The sequence below is a fragment of the Betta splendens genome, chromosome 15 (assembly GCF_900634795.4).
Source record: "Betta splendens chromosome 15, fBetSpl5.4, whole genome shotgun sequence".
NCBI lineage: Eukaryota > Metazoa > Chordata > Actinopteri > Anabantiformes > Osphronemidae > Betta > Betta splendens.
The window spans coordinates 8,551,283-8,575,213 of NC_040895.2; the positions used below are offsets into that span (position 1 = coordinate 8,551,283).

The 23,931-nt window shown below is 49.8% G+C and overlaps 1 protein-coding gene across 7 annotated transcripts in view; it reads left to right on the forward strand.

The window, feature by feature from the left end:
* Nucleotides 1-23,931, forward strand: part of macrod2 (mono-ADP ribosylhydrolase 2) — a 292,993-nt gene that overhangs the window by 244,968 nt on the left and 24,094 nt on the right. For all 7 annotated transcript variants that reach the window (XM_055502342.1, XM_029175396.2, XM_055502341.1 and 4 more), the window contains exon 9: nucleotides 22,812-22,890. In XM_055502342.1, the coding sequence (XP_055358317.1) occupies nucleotides 22,812-22,890 (79 nt within the window). The remainder of the gene's footprint in view (nucleotides 1-22,811; nucleotides 22,891-23,931) is intronic.

Here is a 23,931-nt window from a genome sequence, read left to right on the forward strand (position 1 = left end):
TGCGACTGGCCCCTCCGGCGCTGATCTCTGTGCCGGCGGACTCGGGCCAGATGGGCGCTGTGTGTTAGTCAAGTGTTTGTGTGTGAGAGTGATGCTGTCAGGCAGGCCGGCTCTGAGTGGACGGCCCTGCGGAGTGTTTGCTGCAGATGCCCTGACTTGTGCGTTCATCATCACCTTCCCTCCCTGCGGGTGATTTAGCATCTGCAGGGGGAAAGAAAGGCTTCCTGTGATCCAGAGCTGCACACAGAAACAGCAATAATGATCGAATTATCGGGGGGGTTGGGGCTCAGTAGTGACCAGCACCAGACCCAGTGCTCTGCATGTTCTGCTGGAATCTGGGGTAAAGCAGCATGTCACCTTTGTGTGATGGAGTGTTAGGAAATTAGTTAATTATTACACCAACAACCCCATTAACAGGCATCCCAGCGTGCATCTATCAGTACAGTGGCTAAATGTGTTGGCTCATAATTCAACGGAGGTGGTTCGCCATAGCGAAAATAATACACTGTTTTAATTTGCATCACGCTGGGATTTGTCACTGTTACAAACGATGCTGGGTGAAACCACCAGAGTCTTGTTAGGTAGACTTGTGTGAGGCCTGACACGATTTGCATTATTCAGAGTTGGCTGCATAAGTGTGTGTTAGCTCCTGTCACTCCACGAGGGCCCAGGGTGGACTCCCACGGTGCACGGGGCCACTCCCCACACAGAGACACCACCAGGCTGCTCCCCTCCTTAATTAAAGGCAGCTACTGTAGCCTATGGTGGGAGGCGTTCAAATCCCTGCGCTCCTTACATAAATCCTTCTCTCTGTCACTGAAACTTCTGAAAGGAGGAGAAAGCTCCAGAGTGAAGCCTGCTTTCATTTCCATGGATCTCAGCAACATGCACCTGCTCATTTAGGGATTATGTAACATTAGAAATGAAGCTACATCGTAAAAGCTGAGTTTCATCCGTTGACAATAACATTCCCTTCCACAGAAGTAAATCAAGGGAACAGCCTTGCTTTCATCAGCCAGTTTGTCTCTCCAACTGCACCCAGCATTAGTCGGCCATTAACAGCAGGCCGGTGCTTGATTCAGACGGAGAGGAGTTTTTTTTTTTTTTGTCACCTCAAAGCAGCAGACAAATCGGTGGGACGGAGGAAGGAATCAGCGGAGCTCAAGCTGTTGGTGCGAGCTGTGTGAATGAATCCCAGACACCTATCACGGGGCCCGGGCGCCGATCGGAGCTGCGCTCGTCCCGGGACGCGTATGCGATGAGGGGAGGCACAACCGCTCACAATGACTAGAAATCAGTTGGTACAAATTAAAGTCATTTGCTACTATTATTGCCTCATTAAAGTGTTAAAAGGCAAAGATCCAGCCAACATAAGCATTAACCCGTCTCTGGAGGAAATCTATAGGGCTCTCAGAGAAAACATCTCTCACCAATAGTGTGGCATCAGCTGTTTTGTCTTCTGTGTCTGTGTATACATTCACCAACAGCTGTTAACGACTCATTTAGCACACAGGTTCTTTTGAACCGGAGCCAGGTGTGAAAACAGGCCCCGTTACGTCACCTGCTGTGGACCCAGTGCCGCTGTGCGTGCACGTACGTGCACGGCGGCGTCGGACTTCCTCAGCCGGCGCCGGAGTCTCTCATCCTGACGCGAGGAGGGGAAAAGAGACCTTAAAGCGAGGCTGCTTCTAATTGGGCCACTAATCGAATGTCACTCTAGAAAGCCACAAGGAGCTGAATGGATTAAACTGTCCGAGACGCAGGTGAGACTGAGATAAAGAGGGGGCGGCTGCCGTGACAGCGGGACCTGCAGGCCGGCTCCTGTCTTGTCCGTTACTGTTACCCGCGCTGTCTACAACACAGGCTACAATGGGGAACGGTGTTAGTTTATCCAGTGTGTAGAACACAGCACGACAGCCACACGAGACTACAGGGACTCAGCAGAGCCCCACTGGACCTCAGGTGGAAGCTTCTCCTGCTCAGCTTCATCTGAAACTGTAGTTACTGGCTGTGGATCAGAGTAGGTAGTTTAAAAGCAAGAATAAAGTGCGTCAGTCGTGGGATCCAGGTATATTTGCGTTGTCTGAGGTCACAGTGTGTGTGGATGATGTCGCGTCTCCTTCGACCTGCTTCCAGCCGGCCTCTCCCTCTCCCTCCGCCTTCGCTTCATTTCAAGGGGGCAAATTGGGCAAAATGTCAAGAGTGACAAATGCGATTTAAAAACCTCCTTCCATTATCACAGTGAATGCTTTTTCCCTTTTAACCGTGAATGTCAGTTTGGTCCGCGAGTCCGGCTCGCGCCCGGCGTGACTCGACCGCAGCCATTCATTTAGCATTTCATTTTTTCTGTTGTTGTGTCGCTAATGTCGCGCCGGCTCGACTGCCCGGGACCCGGGGACCCGCTCCGCTCCGTCAGACCCGAGCCCGGCGGCCTCCCACATCACCGCCGACTTTATCAGAGCCGCGAGAGCTGCTTAATCACAGCAATATCGAAGATAGAGCGACGGGCGACATCTTTCACCGCCGCCCTTTGACTGCGCGGCTGCACCGAACGCCTGATACGGCGCAGGAGGCTCTTATCTGTTGACAGGATGCAGTTGTTCTTTTTATTTCCATCTCGAACGTGCAGGAACCCAAGCCTGCAACACAATACCCACTTAAACGCTTTGGTTTTTGATGACATTTCGGAAGAACAAAGATTTTGCTCGCCGCGCGACCCCGGCGCATTAGGAGGCTCGTTCCTCGCTCGAACGACGGCGCTGAACGTGGGAGTGGTGAACTAACCTTGACCGGGAAATATAATTGGAAGCAGCGTCTGAGGAGCTGGAGTTTGTTCACAGGTTTTTCAGGAAAGAGCTTCGCTTCTGGAGAAAAGGGGGGGAAAAAATCCCTGGAGGGAGTATTTGCCAAATGTAAATGTGATTGCCCTTTGTACTCGCAGCCGCTGAAGCCAAATACAGAATAAAACGCAGCAAGTCTAACTCTAATACGACGATTCTTTAGAGTTTCTCGCAGTTACATAAAGCCCGGAAATATAAGACAATAAAGTGAACGGGCTTTTAACTGTGAACTCTTACATAACACTAACCGTGTTTCAGTGGGATCAGAGGCCCGGGGCAATAACTCTCCAAACCCCGCGCCCTACGAGACATTTACAAGCAAACACTGTCTCCAGTTCAAACCTAATATTCCTGCGCGCACGCGGAGGACGACGCGTGGATGCGTTTAGGCGTCGGCCGTTTATCTGCTTTTCGCTCCTAATAGAATCGTGAGGCGGGCGCGCTCGCAGTTCAAAGGACGCGCCCATAGTCACAAAGCCTGTGCTGTCGTGAGCGATTACGTTGTGGTTGTTCTGAGTGAAGTGCGTCGGCCCACTGTGCTCTGGCTTGTGTTAGAGCCCGCTGCTCAGGCTCCGCTAGCCTCCGCGGCTCCGGCACAGTTACAGATGAGCCTTTTTTTCCCCCCACCACCACAGCGATCAAGGGACCAGTGCTCTGTCCTGCTGCGGCGCCCACGGCGACATGGCAGCGATGACAGCCCCTTTCAGCGGCGAGCGGCAGCCCATCTGGGAGCCAGCCTGTCCTCCGTCCCCTGGACAGCCCACGCTCGCTCGCCCGCTCTCTCCCTCTCTCTGAACATAAAGAGCCTCCTCGGGCGGGACAGGCTCCGGAGCGTGTGGTGAAAAGTGGGGCAGCTCGGTCACATCTGTGAGAGTCCCTCCGTCGCCCCGCAGCGCCGCTCGCAGCTCGGGATCGGGGCGGTAGCGGCGACTTCGTACCAGGAGCAGATGCTCAGTGTCGGCGAGTGAGGAAAGTCCAGAGTCATCAGGCTGAGCCCTCCTTGCGTCAGCGCCGTGGAGTCGTAGCGCTGTCATTAGCTCTTGGCCGATTCGAAGGTGAGGAGGAAGAGATGGGGGCGGCTCCTCCTCTTGGTGCCGGGTCGCGCTCGTCCTCCGGCGGGCGCTGCTGCCAGACGGCCGTAAATCTGTCAAAACGGGGGGGGGGGGGGGGGGGGGGGGCATTTGTTTGGATTCGTTAAGGCTGACCAGCGGAGCCTGCGGACCGTCCTTGGGTATTGATGCCTTCCTGAACATTGGAAGCTGTACTGGCGGCGCCGTGACCCGAGCCAAAGGCACTAAATCAGCGCCCGCCCTCGCTGTGAGGACACAGAGCCTCAGTCTGAGGAGTCTCCGCTCAGAGACGATGTCGTTATCTTTGTGCCGGTTGCATATTTAGGTGTCAGATACTGTACAGATGCAGATACTGTACAGATACAGATACTATTAAAATACAGATACTATACAGATACTGTACAGATACTGTACACAGCGTGGAGCATCGCACCGAGGCCCATGGCCGGGAAAACACAGCCGTCCTGCAGGGAGGGAATTGCTCACTGTCGTACTCACATCCCAGTGAAGGTCAGACGCAGGCCGGAGCAGATGGCTTTTATGCTGAATCAGCAGCTTGTTCAAACACCCACGCGTGCAGTTGATTCACACACTAACCCACTTAAACTTTGCTTTCAGAGTAAAAGCATATACAACGAAACAATGCACCTGGTTTAAATCTGATTTCAGCCCTTTTATGACGTGTGAACTTGTTCTTCTTGATCAATATGTTTCTGATATAAAGTTGGTATTTTCACAGAACTTGGATCAGACGTTGGTTTTTATACTCCTATTTTTTATTCCTCTTCACCTCGGACGTACGGCGTCCTGACCTTTGACCTCCGGCCCGCTGGCGTCTCCAGGCGCCTCGCTTCCTCTCAGCGAGGCTCAAGGCTCAGATGCAGATGTGACGTGCGCAGATCGAAGCGACACGCTGCGTTTCACGTTCCAAATCTTGTTTGGAACATTTTTAAACAGATTCTTTTAGTGGAGTTACACTGCTGCCGTTTTCTCCACTTGGGATTTTATTCCGTTGTTGTTTTATTCACTTCTAATCCTCGGCGTTCCTATTTGTGCTGCGTTTTTAGGGTTTCATTGTAAAGCAGCTAACTGAAGTCCTCGGAGCCCTCCTTGTGTTGTGCTGTGTGTCGAGCTTCACCAAATGGGACTTTTTGCTTTCTTGTATTTCTTTTTTTCCGTTTTACCAAAGCCTGTAAATAATGGCTGCGAGGCTGCGGCTGAGGTGGCGTCGCCTGGTAAAGAAATGGCGTGTGACTGCGCGGACATGACAGAAAGCCTAACTGTCACCCGAGGTCCCCGGAGACCAGCTGCTCCACAGCCGGAGTTTAGACGGGAGAAACAGTCATTAACCCTGTCACATCGACTCAGCGCCGCCGGCCCGTTGCTTCGGAGCCGTCCGCTGGAATAAAGCGAATGAAGGGCTGTAATGAGATCGTCCTCTTTCTGGGTGTTTGCAGACGGCGTCGCTCGCCGCGCGTGTTTATTGTGTCGTCAAAAGCTCAATATGTGGTGTTTTGTTATTACTCTGACATATTTGATTTCCTCTCCTCTGCATGGATGCTCAGCTGCCTTTTGATTTTCTGACACCTGGGATTGTTAGGATGTACTGATGGAACCCAATGTTGTGTGATAATGAACGAATCCGCTGTCGCTCCGCGTTAGATCTTTCCGTTCCTCTTGTACTTTGTGTCAGTCAGGATGACGTTCAACTCAGACGCCCTGAGACTCGCTCCTTCTTCTTCTTCTTCTTCTTCTTCTTTCTCGTCTCTTCCTCCCCGCTCGCGCTCACGCATCGAGGACGCTCCTTCTTATTTCCACCTCTTCCGCCGGCGTCCGCACGCTGTTTAATCAGATGCACCATCTGCTGCAGACGTCCCCTCGGCACGCGGCTCCTCGCGGCACCGCTCTCCCAATTATCTGACGAGCGCGGGGGCGCCCAGCGTGAGGCGCCGCCCGCCGTCGCGTCTGCAGGTAGCCTCCCTGCACGCGGCCAGATAATGGGGGGGGGGGGTTTAGTCGTGTCCTCAGCTTCTCCTCATCACTCATTTGACAAGCTGATTAGCTCCTCTCTGTGACCAGCAGTAATCTATAGTCCTGAGTATTTCATGGCTCATTTCAGAATTAGCGCATCTTTGTACGTTCAAGCCAATCGAGGCGCGCGGGCCCTGTTTGTTCGGCGTAATAAGCGTTACCCCTCTGTTTTTGTGCAATGTACCATGTAAAACAACAAGGCTGGAGCCGCGAGCGGTCGTAATTACACTCGTTCCTCGTTATTTTATTGTGTAACATTTGGCTTGCTTCAGTAATATTACATGAGAGGATATATTGCGGGGTTTAGCGAAAACAAAATTAGCCTTGGACTCGGAGCGCGTCGGCTAAATTCCATTCCGATTATGACTGATTATGGCGAATAAAATAGAGCTGGAGACATAAAGAATTCATAGGCAGCGTTTAGATCTTGCCGTCAGTTTCACCGCAGCCATGCAGGGCAGGAGACTGTTATAGATCCCTCTGTGTCACGCCTTCCCTTCATCATCCACTCTGAGGCTTTCTCATGGCCTCGGTGTATGAATCACTTCCCCAACTCAACATTTATCAATACTTCACCTGTATCGATTCAGATGTGGCTCCGGAGTCCCGGCATGTGTCACACAGCACGTCCGTTTGCCGCGTTCTCTTATTTAGTGCTAATTGTGGGAATCGAGCGGGGGCAGATCTCCCCGGTAGGTTCACATGTGGTAAGAGTTATGGCGAGCGAAGCCGCGGCAACGCCGGCTGAAACGCGCATGTGCTCCTGCAGGGGACGGGGAATTTCACAAGAAAAGCCCAAGATTGGTGAAACGTGATACGGCGACGGGGGCCGCGTGGAAGAAAAACAAAGTTATTTAAGCCGCGAGTCTTTCCTCTTATTAAAGCAGCATCGGGCTTTTATTGAGTTCAACATGCGATGGCGGGAGCAGCTGGAAGGGCCCCACTTAGCTCACGTTGTCACACATGACGCGACGCCGTGCCTTGCGTGGGTGTGTTGCTGACCGTGCCCTCGTCTGCCTGTTTGTGCCCCCCCACCCCCCGCAGGGAACGCGTAGCCGCGCGGGGCTTCCTGTTATTTGTTGGCATTTTGTGAAGGTGTTATCAGCGAGCCCTTTCCCTGGCACTCCATTACGTTCTCACTCGGTATCTAATAATCTTGTCATTTTCCAGCACATTTCCTCTGCTAAGCAGTCGATTAGCGATGCAATACTTAGCCGCCTTCGAAATCCTCAGAAAATCGTGTCTAAAAAGGTTAATGTAATTTCCAAAGCGTAAAGTGGTCGGAGTAGCCTGGATGTACAGTAAGTGTGTGTTACTCATTAGAGTCCATCTCCAAAAACCACCATCCCAGGCCGGAATCCAATAAAGGCCGACGTGAACCAGATAACATTTGCCCCATGCATAATATACGCTCTATATGAATGAGGATCTGGATTTGAAACGGTGGATTGTATAAATGCGTGCATGCTCAGTAGCAGGACCTCTGAGTCCTGGCACTCATCTGTTCCAGCGGGGCCATTATCGTGTGTCCCTCGGTTTATGTGACATTTATCAACATCACATCTGACAATAAAAGTCAAACCCCTGCCAGGGTATGTAATTGAAAGGTTATTAGGTAACACACAGGAGAACCCGTGTCTCACATCCTATTTAGGAGCATGTATCAGCGGTGCGATTCTCCGTCTCCGGCTCTGGCTGTTTACTGTAAATGCTTCAGGTCCCGGTCGGATCCGTGTCTGTCTGCTGCCTCCGAATGCTTTGCTTCGACCCGGAGGAACCACGGCTTCGGCATCCGCGAGGAAAGACGTGGTGATGTCACAGTTGTCACAAGTAGTCATAGTTGTCAGATTCTGGCGCGGGTCGTCACGCGGGATTATCTGCCGCATCCAAACACAGGAATTATTCATGTCCTATACGGCGACACCCTGCGCGATTTACCGTAAGTAGCTTAATTCTGTTGAGACGCGTCGGCACGGGTTCACGTAGCGAGCGAGCGTTCGAATTCTTCCCAGACGGCGAACGCGAAGGTTACGTTTTTATAAACGCTTGGAGACACGACGAGGCCAAAGTACAGTAGGTGATTTTCTTAGAAATCTCTCTGGTGCCGAGCACAGTGAACAAAACCACATGAGCTGCCAGCTGCACATGTTTACACCAGGTTTGCCCACATTTCACTCCTCAGACGCTCCACGGCTTCAACATTTGAGGTCCGGGCCCGAGGACCAAGGCACAACATCTCCTTAATCTTCGGAGGAACTGGTTTATGTCTGAATGTGACGGGTAACAAAACCTGGACCTGGGCTGATTCACAGCATCCAACTAATGTTATCATCACTATTGATTTATCTTCAATTGTGTGTCTTTGTACTCCCCCTGAAAGCCCATTGGCTCAGGGGGTACAGCCCATTATTCCACCGCTGGCAAGAGAATAAATATTTCCATCCTCTGGGCTCACATGTATATCCAGGAGAGATAAAGGCTTAACATTTGTGATAGGTTTATATAGGCCCAGACGAAGAATGATAACAAAACAAGCGTTTGGCACATTCTGAATGCATCTTGAACCTTTGACTTATTGTGGCCCTCTCTCTGCCTCCCTCACTGGAGAATAGTGATAAGGTGTCTCATTTCCGTTTACCTTTCAGCATTATTCATTATTATGGAGGTGTTTTGTGACATCGTTCCCAGTGCGTCCCCGGTTTGTCTGCGCTAAAAGCTTCAGAGCCGCATACGTCTTCGGGATAAACATTTTCCAACACACCCCCCTCTGTATTTGCTATTCTTGTCTGATTTTTCATTTACACCTGCGGATGCCACGGCGCAAACCACGCCGGTGCCTGTGCACGAAATTAATTTATTACATCATTACGCTGCCAATTAACCCGGTAGCCCGGGTTGGTGGGCCGGCCATGGGTGGTGCTGGAAGGAGGCGTCTGAGACAGATGTTTTCCTCAGCTCCTACCAGGGATGCGTTGGCTTTAGGAGGCCGGCTCCTAATGAGTTCCCCCAAGTGAAAGTGGTGGAACCCGAGGCTGTCCTGCTCAGACTGGCACCAGCAGTCGGAGGTTTCTTCCTCATATTAGAGCGCTGGAGGTTTTGCTTATTAGTATTATTTTTCATCGACGGCAGAGATACATGAAAAAAAAACAGGAGCGTTTTTTTTTGCAGCACGGTGCTCTCTTTTCAGCGGGGCAATAAAGAGCAGTGCTCCATTCACGGCGCATATAAAGTGATGTGAGGCCAAAGCCCGGCCCAGATGAATTAGTTACCAAATTAGCTTACGCAGGGGTCACTTTGGGCCTGTGATTGATGTGACCCCAGGTCCAGCCCCCCGACCTTCTAAGCCGGCGGCTGTTGTTGGAGCTGGGGCTGCGTTGTAGATAGGCTCGTCTGGCCTGCCATCAGCCAATCAGGGGGAGGAGGAGCCGGCGTCAGCGGCCGCGTGCTGAAACGGCACCGTGGTACATTTATTAGCTTTTAACGGATTATAATTGTCGGCCGAGCGCTCGTCCGTCCGTCACACAGATGGAAGTTTAACCTTAATCCTCATCCTGGAAGCTTCCCTGCAGTTTCAGGTGGAGAGGTTTTCACGCACGTTTTCTTGTCTTTTCATAAAACTCCCAAATCCTCTTTTTCCCCTCACAAAGCCTCTGCAGTCCAGCGGATGTCTCCTGACACCTGCACGGCCGGGCGTTTTTATAACCGGCCATAACCAGGGATGTTTTAATGACACTGTCTAAAGCAGTCCGTCAACCGTCGACTTTGAAAATGCTTTGCAGATGTGTGATTTTTGTATGTGTGTGTGTGTGTGTGTGTGTGTCTGGAATGTTGGCAAGCGTATCCACTAAGCACCAAGGCTGAACAACTCCGAAGTGTAAAACACGTGAGACGATTTATTATTCCTACAAAACACACAAAGTCCCACATATGGGCTCACAGCCTTGTGCCGGTGGGACCTCCACAGCTCTTTACGCTTAATCTGAGCCACTCATATAAACCAGCTAATTAGAATTAGTTTGACTACACTTAAGCTCGTGAAAAGGATATCATGGACGTTTATCCAGGGCTTAATTGACACTGTAAAATAAATACATATTCATAAACACATACCACTGACTGAATGTCAAAATTAATTGGGGCCGTGCTAAACGATAGACGTGCTGGCTCATTTAAAATATGGTATATACTGTATCCAACGCTGGGTTTGTTCATTTATATTCATACGACTTCTCAACTGTGCCAATTATAACACAGGACTGAGGAGAGATGAGTTTCAATTGGGAAATAAAGTGTTATCATGTGAGGTGCTGATCACTGATGTATTTTATTTTAATGGCGTCACATCTTTAATGCTCAACATTTAACATCCACCCCCCACGGTGATGGATGAGAATGGAACGTACCAGAGGTCACTTTTATCTCTTCCCCTCGAGCTTTACCACATTCTGTTTGTTTGTGATCTTTCTGTGCTTTAAAAGGCATTTTCCTTGTTCAAATATTGCATATTCTAAGGAAAACAAGCGGTTCTGAAGCGCTGCCCGAGAAGCGAGACGTTGTGTTTATACTTTTAAAGATCAATGAGGAACTAAATTCCTTCCTGGTGCTCGGCGCCCTGTTCGCGAGAGAAGCTCAGTTTCATTTTGCGCTAGACTGGAGCTACAAAAACGAGAGAACTCCAACGTGTCAGAGTGAATCTTAATTAGAGAGAACTACAGTGCAACACAAAGGGATGTTATCCGGCAAAACCCATTAAAGCTCAATCAAATGAAATAAGCAGGAATGAAAGTGCTGTCAAGCTCGGCATCTTATCAGGGGAACTGGAAGCGTGAGAGATATACCTCAGGGTCCGCGTTCCCCCCGCGCCGCTGTGATCCTTCCTCAGCTGCTTTATCGGTGTGTCTCAGTGATAAAAGCGGGACCCCGACCCGAACAAACAGGAAGTAGCGCCTGCATCCGACCTCCTCAGCGGAGCCACCTGCCTCCACCGCCCGCCCCACCTGTGCGTGTACAGGTCGCAGGCACTAAATAACACGCGTCCCAGCGGGGGGCCACGCGCCGCGGCACCGCCCTCGTCCGCAGGGCTATAAATATCTGACGAGGAGCCGCGCGGCCGTCACTTCCTGCCTGTCTGAAACCCACTGATTATTTAACCTACTTTAAAGCACTACTTTTAATCGTTCAAGTAAAATGATGCGTTCCCGTCCTGGAAGAAATAGCAGCGGGGCTGGAGAGATGAGCCGGGGAGATTCCAGGGGAGAGGGGATGTCAGGCGGGGGCTGCACGTGCGGAAATAATTCCAATTTCCCAACGCACGAACATAAAGCAAGAGAGTGCAAATGTTTCATAGGCTCCTCATTAGCGCGTCGGGCTTCTTTTAAATATCTTAAGTAGATTATTGCAGGAATTATTGGGAGCTTTTGACTCATTCTTTTTATCCAGTGCAATTATTGCTGTGTTTCATATTCTGCTTGAGCTGCACACACGTGATGTAGCGTGACCTCTCCTCCTGATGTGGGTGTGAAAACAAACATAAATGTTTACCGTATGTAAACAATATCATTTCAGACTGAGCTTTTGCATGAACTGTGTTTGCAAAGAACTTTAAAATTGTTTCACCGCGTGGCAAAGAAAAGACTGACCAACTTTCTGTAACCGTGTTTGGTAAATAGCAGATTTAGCCCAGTCAGGGAGAGAGAGGGTAGGTGAAACAAGACGGAGGTTCATAAAATATTCAGTTAACACCATTCTGGGTGATTTCTAATTAGCTGGTTCACTGGTAGCATGTGAGGGTTTCCATGATTGGGCTTAAAAGCAGCATCCTTCAAAGGCTCAAGTCCTTGCAGGGAAAGATAGGTCATGGCTCAGCACCCAACTTCATCACAGAATTGTTTAAAAGTTTCAGTTTAAGGAATATTTTCCAGCGTAATATTGCAGAGAAGTCACTCTGTGACACACTAATCAACATTGTTCTGCCACAACTTTTTCTCCACCTGCCAGCTTGACGGCTTTAGATCTACAGTAATACAGAATCTACTGCACATTTACAGTGTGTAAAGGTTTTACAGGGGAGTGAGTGTGACCACCTTCTACCTTCATGCAGTGTGTATGACGGATAGGTTGAACAGTCAGTGGCTCCTGAGCACCTTTTTAACCCCTCGCAGCAGCTGAGCTGGGCTTCCCTTTCAGCGGACACTATCCAATCATGCCCAAATCCTTGAAAGTGCTGAGATGAGAAGCACTCGAGTACAAGGCAGCGCCGCAGCGCGTTCTGCGAGCAGCAGGTAGAACAGAGCGGCTCGCGGGCCGGTGATAAATACTGTTCTTTTAATACAATAGCTTTGTAGGTCAGTCCGTGGAGAGGCGAGGTGCTCTCACTCAAGCGGGCGCTCCCGCAGAGCCGGCGAAGCCCACAGACGCTGGAACATGCAACCTTTAAAGAGGGCTTTGAAAAGGTCACAGCGCAGGCATGCAGAATGGTAATATAGGAGTGTGCTTCCAGAGGTCACGGGGTCAACGCGGGCTTTATTCCTCCATGCTTCTGTTATCCTGTATACGGTCGATGGCTTTATGGAGTGCGTGGAGGACTGTGAGGATTTATTTTAATCCCGTTTGGCGGCGCCGTGGTTTATAGTCACAAACATTGTCGACTGCAGCGTGTTCTGCATCTCCTTCAGAGCTTCCTTCCTCTCCTCTGACCCACTTCTGAGGAGGTGGAGCTGGAGACGGAGGCATCGTCCACCTGGACCCGGTTAGGGGCTGCGGTTGAGTTGGGCTTAGCGGGGGCCCCCCCCCCCCCTCCTCAGCCCAGACGCCGGTTTTTAGCATGTGGGCACTTGCCACTTAAAGACGAATCCCGTTTCATCTTTTCGTGCCGCCGGTTCATCCACTGGTTGTTACTTATGGATCTCCTGGTGTTATATTAGCCTTTGGTTTCCTCTCCGCTGAGCGGGGAGCGTTTCCCGTCTGGGTTTCTGCTACGGACGATGACGGAGTGGGTGCTCTCCATCTTTACTCCACAGAACCCTGGAATATCACTGCACGCGTAGCGACTCCTCTTCCACTGATCTAATTAGTCCCTTGACACGTCTTTAACGGCCCGTATTTATCAGGAACATTAATTAGTACCTAGACTGTATATATTACTTCGAAAATAGTGGATGTCCTTGTTTATTAAAGCATTAACAACAGGGGGGAGATACACTCTCATATCCCCAGGTATTAGTCACTTAGTGTCTCTGCTCATTCCTCATGCTTTACACTACCTGCAGTGTTTCCTTCTCCTACTTATCCTTGTTTGTCTTTCTCTAGAAAGTGATGTTGGATTAGCATTATTAATTACGCCGTCACTCCGTGCCCCATCCTTCACATAAAGTCTCCCCTTTATCTTGTGCGTACAGAGACTTAGAGATAACTGGCGTCTGCTTTGGTTCCCGTCAGGTTTAACAAAACCTACAAGGCCCAGAAGAGCGGAGAACAGAGCTAGAAATCCGGAGGCCATTGATTTTGTAGGCAGCAGCCAGACCGCGACAAATACCGCATCGATCGGAGGCTTCGGTGGGACGGCGATGGGAAGCCGGGGGAGAGATCAGAGATGGGGGGACGCGGGGGTGCGGAGCGGCGCGGCGCTGTATGAGCATCCATCACGCGTGACACGGACCAGCTCAGCAACCTGAGCTAATGTGGCTGCTGCATATATATCCCTCCTCCACGCTGAAGACGCACCCTGCTCTCCATCGCTGCAGCGTGACCCGACGACTGTTATATCTATAGATGCTTGTTTATAAGAGCGATTCCCGTTCAAGTCAACAAATCCTGGGATATCTCTAACGTTGAGGTTTTCATTAGGTCTGCCAACAAGAGATGCAGCGTGATTCATATTCAAGAGCTGAGCACATGGCTTTCCTCCACTCACCATGCTAATTAGATCCACTTTAGCAATTTTATTGTTACTCGGGGGGATCTTTTGAATGCTTTTTTCCGTTCCTTTTTTGTGGATTGGTGTTTGAAATGCGCAGCGCCGTCTATTTTAGTAGCGTGCGACACTGGGCTCTGTGTCTGTGGCGTCGGCGGCCCGGACGGCCTTTCTGAGCGTCACCTTCATGCCTTCAAGTGGGCTCATCTGTGGGTGAGTCGCACGAGGCTCCATCCCGAGGTGAAGCACAGACAACGTCCATGGAGGAAATGACACTAATATAGATATATTACAGCGTCTCTGAGAAAATTATGCAAATGAGGTAGACTGGGGAGAATTACCTCTCCTCACTGCACTTATATGATTGCTAAAGTGAAAATAATGATGGAATCTTCCCTTCATCAGGCTTCTTTAGAGACGTAGTTACTTAGGATTTTCTTTACATTTACCTTCTGAATTCTTCAAAATTAAAGATCAGTTGTTTGAATGGGATGTTTTGTATTTAGGAATTCAGCTCAAAGCAACTTTAATAGCAAGGCAACTAGAACTCCCACTAGAAACTATATTAACCTTAATTGTAATTAAGAGTTAAATGATCTTTAATATACTTTTATACATTTAGGCTTTATTTTATCAGGAGACCTTAACTGAAATTAAACATATTTCATAGCAGAGACGAGGAGGGAAATTCAGAAAGACAAATAAACAGACCTAATTAAATGAATAAGTGAAATATAAACCTGAAATGCATGTGAAAGCTGCTGCAGTTAAAGGGCCCTGACATTTACCTTCAGATGATGATGATGATGAGCACAGGTCCTGCAGCAAAGCTCTAAATACAACTCCATCCAAAAGAAAGCGCGGCAGTACCGTAATTCTAGATCATACGGCTGAACGCTCCATGTATAAGAAGCTCGTTTAATAAACTCTATTCAAGGCAACAAGGTTCTGTGATTAACGAGTGCAGTGTTTAGATGGGGGCTGCTCGGTTTTCCATACCTGACAATCCCACTGTATGTGAAGGGGACGCTCGCAGGCTGCCTGCGACGCGTCTGGCTACGCTGACAGCAATCAAATTTAATAGCACCATATGTAAACACAATTAAGCTTTCACATGTAAATCAAGCAGGAGGCAGATAATGTAGGCAGTGACGCCGTTACAGACGGGGGAAACGCAAAAGACAGAAGAAACAGCGAGGCATACGGAAGAAATCTCAGCGAGGAGAATCAGCCTTCAGCAGTCGACTTATATAAATAGAAAGATATCAGATTTCTGCGCTTTTTTATTTCAGATTTCCTATAAACGGAGTGCAGATGTGAGATGTTGCGTGTTAAGGTCGGCCGTAATGGTAACCATCGTGACGTGATAGCATAACAGGCTGTAACCGGGCTTCCAACTGACTGGATCTGCTGTTACCACAGCTGTTTGTGGTTAGGAGGCAGACTACAGTGGATGACACTCATTTACACAAATCTCCACGCTTTAATTCCCCTTTAGTTGATTAACCTGCTGCAAACCTCGCGAGCCACTTACATGTACAATATCTAATCAGCCTCCAATCTCCATAGCAAACACCTTCAGGCACCTCCTATCTGTGTCTGTGAGCCGCTGCCAGCTCCAGCGACGCGGGGGAAACCAAAACCAGGCATTTTTACCTCAATCACCGCTTTTAAAGTCTAAGAACAGTGTTTTATTCATACCTCACGTATCACGTCAGCGTCCGTGTCTCTCTATTGACATTTTGATAGATTCATCTTTTAAATATTCCTCCGTGTCCTGTCTCAGCGTTAATGTGACTCCAGACGTTTAACAGTCCTCGTGCTCTCTGTGATCTGACTGCGACGGCCTCTCCCAGAGTATCTCACCGTGTCACCGTAAATAAATAGGCCCGGCTGAACGAGAGGCCGTGAATTAACCCGGTGCATCTGACAGAGTCCAGATCAGATCTTCATTCCACTTTGTAAGTTATGTCAAACAGCACCTCCGCTTTGAGGCCCGCTTCCCCGTTTGATGTCGCCCACGGAGCCATATGGTATCGCTCTCAAAATCCCTTTTTCTGTTTTTTATTTCCTGCCATTACACTTATCCCGTGCTCTGTTCAGCAGTGTGTAAATCTGCCACAGCCTCTCAGCAGCTATTGTGGCATTTTAATGTGAGAAGGTTAATCTTTTCTTTTCTTTTTTTTTTCTGTCCCAGCACATGTTCAGTGAATTTTGTAGTTTAATTTTTAGGGCATTTCTTTATCCCTTTTATAACCCTGTAAGACACCTAAACCTTCTATTCATGGCACCGCAGGATGGTTTTAGTCAGATAATGAGAGGATTAGATTTAGATTTGGAGTGCGTCTCTGTGCGGGGTGCAAATGGTAGAAAGGGAGGAAAAAAGAAAAAAAAAAGCTTGAGAGGAAATAATGAATACTACTCCGCTGATTCACTGTGAGTCACTGTTTGGATTTCAAAGCAAAAAAAGAGACTAATGAATCTTTTTCTTTGAGGGTTCGGTGCCAGCTCTAATGCAGACGCTTGATGAGCAGGAAGAAACATTAATATTTTCGCCAGAACATTGTGTCGGCATCTTTTAGAAGAAGGAGACGCTGTGAAGTTAGACTGTCTAATGAGTGCTCTTCCTGCCCCTGTAGCATCAGGTTCCACATACAGAAACAGCACATGCGGGTGCAGCCATGAGCTGGGTTATTAGCATTTCCCCGTGGCAGGAGACGGCGCAGACCACACGCACCTTTTCACTCGTGCGCTTTATCAACACAGGGCTGGAGAGAGTGTTTTTAATAAGAACGCACAGGACAGAGACACGGTTGGTTGGCTGGCGGCGGCGCCGCATCCGCTCCCCTTATGAGAGTTGGCTTGTTCGTTAGACGAATCGCAGGTCAACAGAGCCTCCGTTGTGTTTCCTTCACGGTTCCCGTGGTCTTTAAACACGGGCCGTGATTAGATTCCCGTTTGTCCGGCAGCTTTTGGAGGATGCTCAAAGTGAAGAGGACCGGCCGCATATTTCCTCCCAGGAAACCGCCTCAGAAGCAGTCGGCCCCAGACAGGGCAAACATGCAGCGGGGAAGCGGGAGCGCGACGTGCCAAACGTGCACACACTCTAAATCCTGGAGCATTGAAAATAGTTTATCTGAGGAGCCGAAAAAGACGTTTGAGTTGTTTCAGTTGCTTTAGTGCACATGAGAAGATTTGATTTGTCTGAGGCTGTTTTCCCTTCGCAGCCTCACCCTTCCTCGACCCAAAAGCCTTTAGCTTTCGGTTAGTATCTAGCAAAAACACACATTATGTATTAACCACGTCATCGTGAGCTGAGTGTAATATGCCGCAGCTTAAAGATTGTCTGTGCTTGGATGCACACGCTATTCTCTCTCTCTCTCTTGGCCTCAGCAGCCTGAGCAGGGGCAGTATTGACTAAAGAGAAACAGGAAAAATGGGAATATTAGTGGATTTGACAAGCAAGCAGGGTGACCCCTGCGTGATCCCACCGAGCGGATGAGCAGACACACGGGTGACACAAAGTCCTCCAGCCTGACGTGTAGTGCTGCTCAGTGGGAAGGAGGACCACGTGAAGAAGGTCAAAACTGTGGGACGATAACGGTTATCTGCAGAATATTTATAATTACTACCAACATATATGTTCACTGTAATCACGGGCACATATGCTATCAGTCCTTCTGATCTTCTACATGCAGAGGACAGTGTTATATATGATCAGGCAGTGGGCCACAGCAGCTACAGTAGCAGGGAAGCCATAAAAGAACAGAACTCACACAAAGGTTTTATGAGGGAGAAATTCATCCGGTGCGTTTCTGTCCTCAGGGAGACAAATAATGCATTCTAGTGAGGAGCAGTGTGTAAACACGAGCCTGCTTTGTTCTGTGTGACACCTTTAACCAGAGATGAGGACTGTTTTACATCTGTACAGGCGCTTAGAATGGACTAGAGCTACAGCATACAAGCCCCAACACACACGCACACACACACGCACACACACACGCACACACACACACGCACACACGCACACACACACAGTCGCTGCCTTATCAGCAGAGGTTGATGTAGGCCAGTGGCGTTCCTGAGGTCACATCATTAACAATGCAGACATGGATCATAGACGCAGCCTCACATTAGTCTGTCCTTCATCGTTGACCTCTGACCTCATCCTCAGCTGCACCACCTCTCATCCCCGTGATTAGAAAATGGCCTAATCTATCTCCTTCACGCTCATCGTCCCGACAGACTGGACAGTCGCATTTCATCGTTGGAATTTTTGGACCGTATTAATTGACGTATTCGTCAGCGAGGTCTTTTTTGCGCCATCGCCCGCGTGCATTGTGAGGCTGAGATCTCTGGTGGGAGCAGCGTTAGCGACGCTTCGCGCTGCCCGTGTCGGCGGAGAAGATTTTCCATTACTGTCATTGATTATGTACAAGTACACATTTAGTTGCAGTCAGTCACTGTTCCCGCTCCTCTGGGAGGTGACTGACATTTCCCTTTTCTCTTATGAGGCACATCTGTGATAAACAGCCACCTCAGAATATCTTCTCACGCTGTTTGGTGTTCTTATCAGCACAATTTACTGGCAAATATGAAATCCATAAACCCTGGCCTTCATTTCAGAAAGACTAAATATGAAAATAATAAAAAAAATTGCGAGGGGTAAATAGTGAGTATTCCAGCTGAAATTGTGTCATTTTCTTTTTAATATCAGATAACACGGTGCTTCTGCTGCTGGCAGCGGGAGCTGGCAGGAACGGCTCAAAGCCTGTGAAAGTCAAATGCTGTCTTTTCCAGTTTGACTGAACAATTTCTGAAAATATGAACTAAAATGTTAGATGCCCCGAGCACGGCGCACTCCAATTTTTGTCTACAGTGCCATGCGGCAACGAAGCCTGAATAATACAGTAGGAACTATTTGTTCAGCTCTAATGTGTAGAAATGTGAGGCGCACGCAGCATTTGTTGAATTAGCATCTCATATATTATCTCATGGATTAGCCGGACAGCGTGGTCCTGTTGCACTGATGAAATAACTGGGCATCCGACCAGAATGTTATCACTTCTTCATACTGTGCCGTTCACTTATTCATAATAAACAGATCCTGTTGGATGTTTCTGCACAGCTTTACAGCATTAACCAGACTCTATTGACTATCCATTTGCCTTTATCGTCATATAATGGACATCTAATATCCGGCACCGTTGCGCTCAGCACCTCTTCCAGGCTTTGGTTGTAGCCGTGCCTTCTCAACGCCCAATGTCAGGGCTCTGCTTTGATGTATGGATGGAGGCGTTTTGTTCAAAGGGATAACCTTTCCTGAGCGCTCCTTTTGAAATGATAATTCAGCGACTTGCTGCAGGTGGAGCTCTCTCTCTCTCTCTCTCTCTCTCTCTTGCCAGATAGGGTCAATCAAAGTCAAGCGGCGCGCGCTCTCGGCTTCACCCGAGCTGCCCGTCGCCGGGGCCCCGCGCGCACATGACGCGGACGTCACGGTGACAGGCACGTGTTTGCACGGGGCACAGCGTGGACGGAGGAGCTGAGCTGTCGCCGACCTGAATGTTTACAGGGCTCCGACGGCGGACGCCTGTCACAGTGTCCCTGTGCTTGTTTTTTTTTTTTTTTTTTTAAAGCTCGAGTCCGCGCGTGCAAGCGCGGAGGGGGACGCAGGTGCGTGTAATTACAACAGTAATAAGGCTTGGATACGGTCCACCTGCCTCAAAGTGGACCCTCTGTCCAATTCCGAGCCGCTGACAACAAAGGAGATGAGCCCTCGCTGATGATGGCTTTGATGATGGGGCTCGAAGGCTGCGCTTTATAGGCACATATTTCTGGCCCACGCATAATTCGCTGGAATTATTCAATATGTTGCAAACAATAAAAATGTTCCAGGCAGTGTGTGATCGCACGCAAAGTGCCCATACTGTATGTCTGCCACGTCTGACGTGATTAAACTGCGACAAAAACAAACACAACGCGTTTAACGTGCCCGTGCCTTTAGCTCAAAGTCAGAGTGATGCACTGCTCCGCTTCCATCCGGTGAGCTGTTGTTCACTCACCAGGCAAATGAAGTGACTGAATGAATCGTTTCTGCCACTTTTAATATTGAGCGTCCGTCTTCTGGTGTCCATCTGGATGCAGCCGTTCGGGACCCTGCATCCGCCGGCGCCGCGATAACGAGGCGGCGCCGGGGCGCGTGGACGCGGCTCTCCCGCGGGTTCGCGGCTCCAGCTGCAGCGGACACGCTGGGGCGACCCGTCCCTATTATTGTTTGTGACAGCGTCAAGAAGGAAACGCGAGTAGCAAACGTGCGCGCGCCGGGCCGCCACGTGACCGCGCGCTGGCGGCGCCCCCGGTGTAATTATGGGCACGGGTGGCGGGCCGTGACAGCTCGTTCGTTAGCCCGCCAGTTGGAGTCCGAGGCACCTGGCGGGGCCCGCGCCGCAATGACGAGCCGCAGATAGGCGCAAATTAAAACTCGCATCCAGCGTTTTGTGAAACAAGATGTGAGCTAATTAAAAACGGGAAAAAAGACGCTTTCGTGTCGTTTCGTGCCGCTAATGAACACCGTGGCCCCAGCGCATCTGGCGCGAACGGCGCGCGCGCCCGGCCGCTCCCGCTCCGAGCTGCCGCCCGCGAGACTCTGACAAATGAGTTACGAGGGCCGCTGGAGCCGGAGCCGCTCGTCTTATCGTCTAGTCAGAACCCGTCCGCAATTTAAGCAGTGTTAGCTTGGAATTGATTAGCATGAGCCGCGCGTTCTGCCGAGGACGGAAATGTGCTCTTTAACCTGCATCATCAGCGTAATGGAAACTCATCTGTGACTCCAGCTCGCAGATATTCGGGGACTCGCAAATGAAGAAATAATTATTTTCAAACAGCATTCATGAATCCTTTTGGGTTTTTTTTGTTTGTTTTTTTTTCTTTTTTTACGTCTTAGTTGGAGCTCAGGTTCGAGTTGTTTCACTACCCTGTTGTGTGGAACATGTTCCTGTCAGATGACCATACCTGCTGTCTGCATCCAGGGGACCCAATCATTGTGCTCAGCCTTTGGCACGGACCCCCTCCAATCAGGGATGAGTAATGACTAGGCCGGCTCGCATGCAGTGATCCCAGCTTTCTAATTAGTCTTCCATTAACTTTTTCAACCTTGACGGCTGCGGGGTGCAAAATGAACACACACGTGCCTCACAGCCCACCGTCCAAACATTTGGGCTCCTCTCCCAAATTGAAAATTAGGTTTTTAGTAACTTTTTCTACTTTACATGTAAATCATCCTCGCTTTGAACATAATTAGACAGAAGAGGTTTTGTTCCTGCAGCGCCGGTCTTTGAACGTACCTCCACCTCCGCTCTCGCGTGGGTTCCGGTGTCCGTACGGTTCTGCGCGTGCGTGGAGCAGATAAGGCGTCCGTGGGTGAGTTCACAGCGACGGCCCTTTACACGGATCATCGTCTCCTGCAGCCGCACGACGCATCGCAGCCTCGCGTTTGTCTGTGCGCAGACAGGACGTCAGCGCTGCAACTTGTGTTTTCATCCGGCGCCGCGCTCTGGCTGATACCTGTCAAAGAGCACGCGATGTGTTTGTGATCTGTGGAAGAAAAGAGCCTTCTGCAGGGTGCGGACAGGCTCCAACAGAAAGCAGACAAAGAGAAAGAGAGGGAGCCGGAGTGAACAGTCTATGACATGACCACCGGTGTTTTTACGCTTTATTTTTTTATTTTTAGCACAAGTTGTCAGCGCACCTTTAATCACCGCAAACAGACCCAGACGCACGGTACCAGTCAAAAGTTTTTGTATTTGTCCCTGTTGTCTGAGAACATGGGAGACATGCAGACGTGTGTGTGTGTGTGTGTGTGTGTGTGTGTGTGTGTGTGTGTGTGTGTGTGTGTGTGTGTGTGTGTGTGTGTGTGTGTGTGTGTGTGTGTGGCATACGTTCACATTTCATCCTGTTTCACAGCTTGCAGTCGTTTTAAGAGAGCCGCTCCATAAAAGCGTGATGGAAACTCCCGGGGAGCGCGTGTCCTGTGGCCTCCTCGCATCCAGCGCTCGGCGCCATCTTGGCGTATTATCACTTTTCACACAACCTGTTTGTCAGCGAGCCTTCGTTGGGGTTTTTTCTGCAGGGGTTGAGAACGCGAGTCTACCTCTCGTGAACAAAGCTGCGGCTATATAAAATGTTGCCATTCTGGACGCAGCTCCTAACATTTACTCCAAAGCGTGGATCATAAACTATTAATAGCGGCGCGTCCGCGTGGGCACCGGGGGGGGTCTCTTTGAATCGCTCTCCTGCGATGGGCAGGGTCAGGAGTGGGGCCGACGCCGGCCAGCTCCCATTACTCCACCGTCGCACAGAGGAGGACAGAGGGGCGGGTGCCGCCATTACTGCTGTTGTGTAAAATTGCCATTATTCAGTGAAATGATTATCTGCCGCGGCCGCGCGGACTGCGTCTTTGTAGCCGTGACGGATGCCTGCGCATCTAAGGCTCCACCAGCGAAGGGGAATGAATGAAGTGACCTCTTTCTCTGCAGCCTTTCATCGCAGCCGGCGAGTGACTGTTAGCAGCACATTGCTCTTCGTCAGTGTTAAACTAGAAGGAGGCGTCTTGATTAGTATTATAGTGTGTGTAAAGGCTATTTGTTTTGCTGAAAATATTTCCTGTTCCTCGTCTGTAATCCTGCAATTTCACATCACTGCACACGTCGATGCTCGAGCTGCAGCAGCCGTTAAACAATTCTCATTCTGATGTAATGTACTGTAATGTTCTTTAAAAGCTGCTTCTCATCGAGAGGGGAACTAATTAAATGTCTGAATGTCCATTATTGCGTCCTGCTGATTCAGGGCGCCGTTGTCAGATCTCGACGTGCCCTGTTGGTTTTTTTCGGTGGCGTCGCTCACTTTCTGCAACGCGCCCGCCGACTAATTGCTTCTCCGTCTCTTTTTCTTCCCTCACAGATCACGCGGGTCATTTTCTGCGTCTTCCTTGAGACCGACTTTCACATCTACAAGGATAAAATGAGTGAGATGTTTAAAGGTGCGTGTGTTTGGACTTCTTCATTCCTGCCAAGCCTTTCCATTCTGCTCTCACACACTGGCATCTACACTGAACCTCTTTAGCTAAAGGACTGATGAATGAATAGTATTTCCAGTTTCTTGCATCCATCCACTCGTGGGAGGTCCCGTTAGGCTTAGGAGACACTGGTAAGTGGACGGCTTCACCGAGCTGGATTAGTTCCACTGAGTCAGACTGAGATGTGACACAACAGTTGATTTCCTGATGAGACGTTAATGTCAGATTTGATTGACCGTAATAGGGGTCCTGAGGACTGGATGTCTTCTGCTAGGACTAAAGAATTCAGGGATGCATAGCAACCGTGGCTCGTCCTTGGTTACGGCTGTGAAATAAACAAACATCCATTATCTTCTACTCCCACTCTCTTTTCTGTCTCTCTCAATTCCCTCGTCCCTTTCATGCCATCATCTTTTTTCGGGGGCCAGGAGCAGTCGCCGGCTCTGATGGGGCATCCGTGGAGGATTGAGTTGAATAGCCAGGGAGCTGAAAGAGGCTGGCTGGCTTCACCTGCCTAGCATTACCTCCCATTTACCTCACTTTCCCCCGCCCGGCTCCCCAGCGGAATAGCGGCTCTCAGGCCTTCATCTCGCAGCTCCCAGATGAAGAGTGTTTTGTTCCCCGTGCACCCCCCACCCCCCCGTCATCTGTCTCGCTCCCTGCGCGGGTTCCTTCGCTGATTCATTCTGGGGAGAGGCCTTAATTATATCGCCCGCTCCCCTGCACCCAGCACCCGTCTCATCATATTAGTGCCCTGAGATGAGAATCGGGAGCTGTTTGTTCTCCAGTTATCACTCTCGCCGTTACAAATGCTGTCGCTGGACAAGTGGCCTATATCTGCATGACGGGGCAGAAACGTGTGTGAAAGCATGCACATTTGCGATAAAGATGCTGGAGCCAAGAGTGAACTTTAGCACATGACGTCAGCCTAATTGTTATTCGTCCTCGGCGTCTCGCCTGCCACGTGACCTTTGACCTCTGGAGCCGTGGCCACATTTATCACTG